This window comes from Oncorhynchus gorbuscha, unplaced genomic scaffold (assembly GCF_021184085.1).
Source record: "Oncorhynchus gorbuscha isolate QuinsamMale2020 ecotype Even-year unplaced genomic scaffold, OgorEven_v1.0 Un_scaffold_9020, whole genome shotgun sequence".
Classification (NCBI taxonomy): domain Eukaryota; kingdom Metazoa; phylum Chordata; class Actinopteri; order Salmoniformes; family Salmonidae; genus Oncorhynchus; species Oncorhynchus gorbuscha.
Window position 1 is genome coordinate 2,151 of NW_025752077.1, and position 4,324 is coordinate 6,474.

At 46.7% G+C, this 4,324-nt stretch overlaps 1 protein-coding gene across 1 annotated transcript; it reads right to left on the minus strand.

The window, feature by feature from the left end:
- Positions 1 to 267: 267 nt before the first annotated feature.
- On the minus strand, positions 268 to 3,595 carry LOC124030046 (GDNF family receptor alpha-4-like; the record flags this gene model as incomplete). The annotated part of the gene is made up of 2 exons (XM_046341561.1): positions 268 to 348; positions 3,314 to 3,595. Coding segments are annotated over 2 exons (363 nt in total), but the record flags the coding sequence as incomplete, so codon positions are not given.
- Between the last annotated feature and the right edge of the window lie 729 nt (positions 3,596 to 4,324).

Here is a 4,324-nt window from a genome sequence, read left to right on the forward strand (position 1 = left end):
TGCAGCGATGGAGGCCAGGCGTACGTAGTCGAAGCCCCTCTCTATCTACCCCCAGGGTAAACACTCACCTGCAGTGATAGAGGCACAGGACTATAGCTGTCCCCCTCTATCTACCCCCAGGGTAAACACTCACCTGCAGTGATAGAGGCACAGGACTATAGCTGCCCCCCTCTATCTACCCCCAGGGTAAACACTCACCTGCAGCGATGGAGGCCAGGCGTACGTAGTCGAAGCCCCTCTCTATCTACCCCCAGGGTAAACACTCACCTGCAGCGATGGAGGCCAGGCGTACGTAGTCGAAGCCCCTCTCCTCTGGTTCGTACGGGTAACTCTCCACCAGACTCAGTCCTGCAGACAGACACACGTCAATGTTTTCAGGAATCACCCAATAAATGTTTAGTAATTGAAGTAGGTGGACGTACAGTCGAGCTGACAAAGTAGTTACAGACTAGGGTTCCTTGACACCGTGTCTGATCTTTGACCCCTGACATCTCCCCTGGCCTTTCCTGTGGTCTCACTATGCAGGCTCCAATAGATACTGAGACAGTTTGTCTCTCTCTGTCCCTCTCTCTCTCTCTCCCTGACACTCTCTCTCAACCTGTCCCATTCTCTCCTTGTCCTCTCTCTCTCTCCCTGTCCCTCTCTCTCTCAACCTGTCCCTGTCCTTGTCCTCTCTCTCTCTCTCTCTCCCTGTCCTCTCTCTCTCCCTGTCCTCTCTCTCTCCCTGTCCTCTCTCTCTCCCTGTCCTCTCTCTCTCTCTCTCTCTCTCTCTCTCTCTCTCTCTCTCTCTCTCTCTCTCTCTCTCTCTCTCTCTCTCTCTCTCTCTCTCTCTCTCTCTCTCTCTCTCTCTCTCTCTCTCTCTCTCTCTCCCTGTCCTCTCAATCCCCTGTCCCTAAGTGCTATAGTCTAAACATGTAGGACAGACTGGTACTATAGATTAGGGCTTGGTGTTATATAGACTGGTACTATAGATTAGGGCTAGGTGTTATATAGACTGGTACTATAGATTAGGACTAGGTGTTATATAGACTGGTACTATAGATTAGGGCTAGGTGTTATATAGACTGGTACTATAGATTAGGGCTAGGTGTTAAACAGACTGGTGCTATAGATTAGGACTAGGTGTTATATTGACTGGTACTATAGATTAGGGCTAGGTGTTATTGTCTCACCATGCAGGACAGACTGGTGCTATAGATTAGGGCTAGGTGTTATTGTCTCACCATGCAGGACAGACTGGTGCTATAGATTAGGACTAGGTGTTATATTGACTGGTACTATAGATTAGGGTTAGGTGTTAAACAGACTGGTGCTATAGATTAGGACTAGGTGTTATATTGACTGGTACTATAGATTAGGGCTAGGTGTTATTGTCTCACCATGCAGGACAGACTGGTGCTATAGATTAGGATTAGGTGTTATTGTCTCACCATGCAGGACAGACTGGTGCTATAGATTAGGGCTAGGTGTTATTGTCTCACCATGCAGGACAGACTGGTACTATAGATTAGGGCTAGGTGTTATTGTCTCACCATGCAGGACAGACTGGTGCTATAGATTAGGGCTAGGTGTTATTGTCTCACCATGCAGGACAGACTGGTGCTATAGATTAGGATTAGGTGTTATATTGACTGGTACTATAGATTAGGGCTAGGTGTTATATAGACTGGTACTATAGATTAGGATTAGGTATTGTCTCACCATGCAGGACAGACTGGTGCTATAGATTAGGGCTAGGTGTTATTGTCTCACCATGCAGGACAGACTGGTGCTATAGATTAGGATTAGGTGTTATATTGACTGGTACTATAGATTAGGGCTAGGTGTTATATAGACTGGTACTATAGATTAGGATTAGGTGTTATTGTCTCACCATGCAGGACAGACTGGTGCTATAGATTAGGGCTAGGTGTTAAACAGACTGGTAATATAGTTTAGGTGTTAAACAGACTGGTGCTATAGATTAGGGCTAGGTGTTATTGTCTCACCATGCAGGACAGACTGGTACTATAGATTAGGGCTAGGTGTTATTGTCTCACCATGCAGGACAGACTGGTACTATAGATTAGGGCTAGGTGTTATTGTCTCACCATGCAGGACAGACTGGTACTATAGATTAGGGCTAGGTGTTATATAGACTGGTACTATAGATTAGGGCTAGGTGTTATTGTCTCACCATGCAGGACAGACTGGTACTATAGATTAGGGCTAGGTGTTATTGTCTCACCATGCAGGACAGACTGGTACTATAGATTAGGGCTAGGTGTTATATAGACTGGTACTATAGATTAGGGCTAGGTGTTATTGTCTCACCATGCAGGACAGACTGGTACTATAGATTAGGGCTAGGTGTTATTGTCTCACCATGCAGGACAGACTGGTACTATAGATTAGGGCTAGGTGTTATATAGACTGGTGCTATAGATTAGGGCTAGGTGTTATTGTCTCACCATGCAGGACAGACTGGTGCTATAGATTAGCGCTAGGTGTTAAACAGACTGGTACTATAGACTAGGGCTAGGTGTTATATAGACTGGTACTATAGATTAGGGTTAGGTGTTATATAGACTGGTACTATAGATTAGGGTTAGGTGTTAAACAGACTGGTGCTATAGATTAGGACTAGGTGTTATATTGACTGGTACTATAGATTAGGGCTAGGTGTTAAACAGACTGGTGCTATAGATTAGGACTAGGTGTTATATTGACTGGTACTATAGATTAGGGCTAGGTGTTAAACAGACTGGTACTATAGACTAGGGCTAGGTGTTATATAGACTGGTACTATAGATTAGGGTTAGGTGTTATATAGACTGGTACTATAGATTAGGGTTAGGTGTTAAACAGACTGGTGCTATAGATTAGGACTAGGTGTTATATTGACTGGTACTATAGATTAGGGTTAGGTGTTAAACAGACTGGTACTATAGATTAGGGCTAGGTGTTATTGTCTCACCATGCAGGACAGACTGGTACTATAGATTAGGGCTAGGTGTTATTGTCTCACCATGCAGGACAGACTGGTGCTATAGATTAGGGCTAGGTGTTATTGTCTCACCATGCAGGACAGACTGGTACTATAGATTAGGGCTAGGTGTTATTGTCTCACCATGCAGGACAGACTGGTAATATAGATTAGGGCTAGGTGTTATTGTCTCACCATGCAGGACAGACTGGTGCTATAGATTAGGGCTAGGTGTTATTGTCTCACCATGCAGGACAGACTGGTACTATAGATTAGGGCTAGGTGTTATTGTCTCACCATGCAGGACAGACTGGTACTATAGATTAGGGCTAGGTGTTATTGTCTCACCATGCAGGACAGACTGGTACAGGCTCCAATAGATACTGAGGCAGTTCTTCTCTCTCTTCATGCCTCGTTTACACTGGCAGCCGTGCAGCGGGGAGGACAGCAGGGCCGTGACTGCGTTCTCACACTGGTTCCTGGCCCCAGGGCCCAGCTTCACACTGCCGTCCCCCGCCACACACTGTCTCAGCGTCCGCAGACGAGGGCTGCACCCGTCATCACTGGAGCAGGTGTCCCCAGCCTGTAGACAGTCTCTGTCCCTCCCCGCAGACACAAATAGGGGTAGCCCTGGGGAAAATAGAAACAGCAGTGGTTAGAGGTCAGGGGTTAGAGGTCAGGGGTTAGAGTTAGAGGTCAGGGTTTAGGGTTAGAAGATCAGGGATTATGGTTAGAGGTCAGGGGTTAGAGGTCAGGGGTTAGGGTTAGAGATCCGGTTTAGAGGTCAGGGGTTAGAGTTAGAGGTCAGGGTTAGGGATCAGGGATTATGGTTAGAGGTCAGGGGTTATGGTTAAAGGTAAGGGTTAGAGGTCAGGGGTTAGGGTTAGAGGTCAGGGGTTAGAGCTCAGGGGTTAGGGTTAGAGGTAAGGGGTTAGAGGTTATGGTTAGAGTTCAGGGGTTAGGGTTAGAGGTCAGGGATTAGAGGTCAGGGGTTATGGTTAGAGTTCAGGGGTTAGAGGTCAGGGGTTAGAGGTCAGGGTTTAGGGTTAGGACTAGTGATGTCTATATGTCATCTTTTAGAATGCAGTATAACAGCAGGGTCAGGAAGAGGTCAGTATAACAGCAGGGGTCAGGAACAGGTCAGTATAACAGCAGGGGTCAGGAAGAGGTCAGTATAACAGCAGGGGTCAGGAAGAGGTCAGTATAACAGCAGGGGTCAGGAACAGGTCAGTATAACAGCAGGGGTCAGGAAAAGGTCAGTATAACAGCAGGGGTCAGGAAGAGGTCAGTATAACAGCAGGGGTCAGGAACAGTTCAGTATAACAGCAGGGGTCAGGAAGAGGTCAGTATAACAGCAGG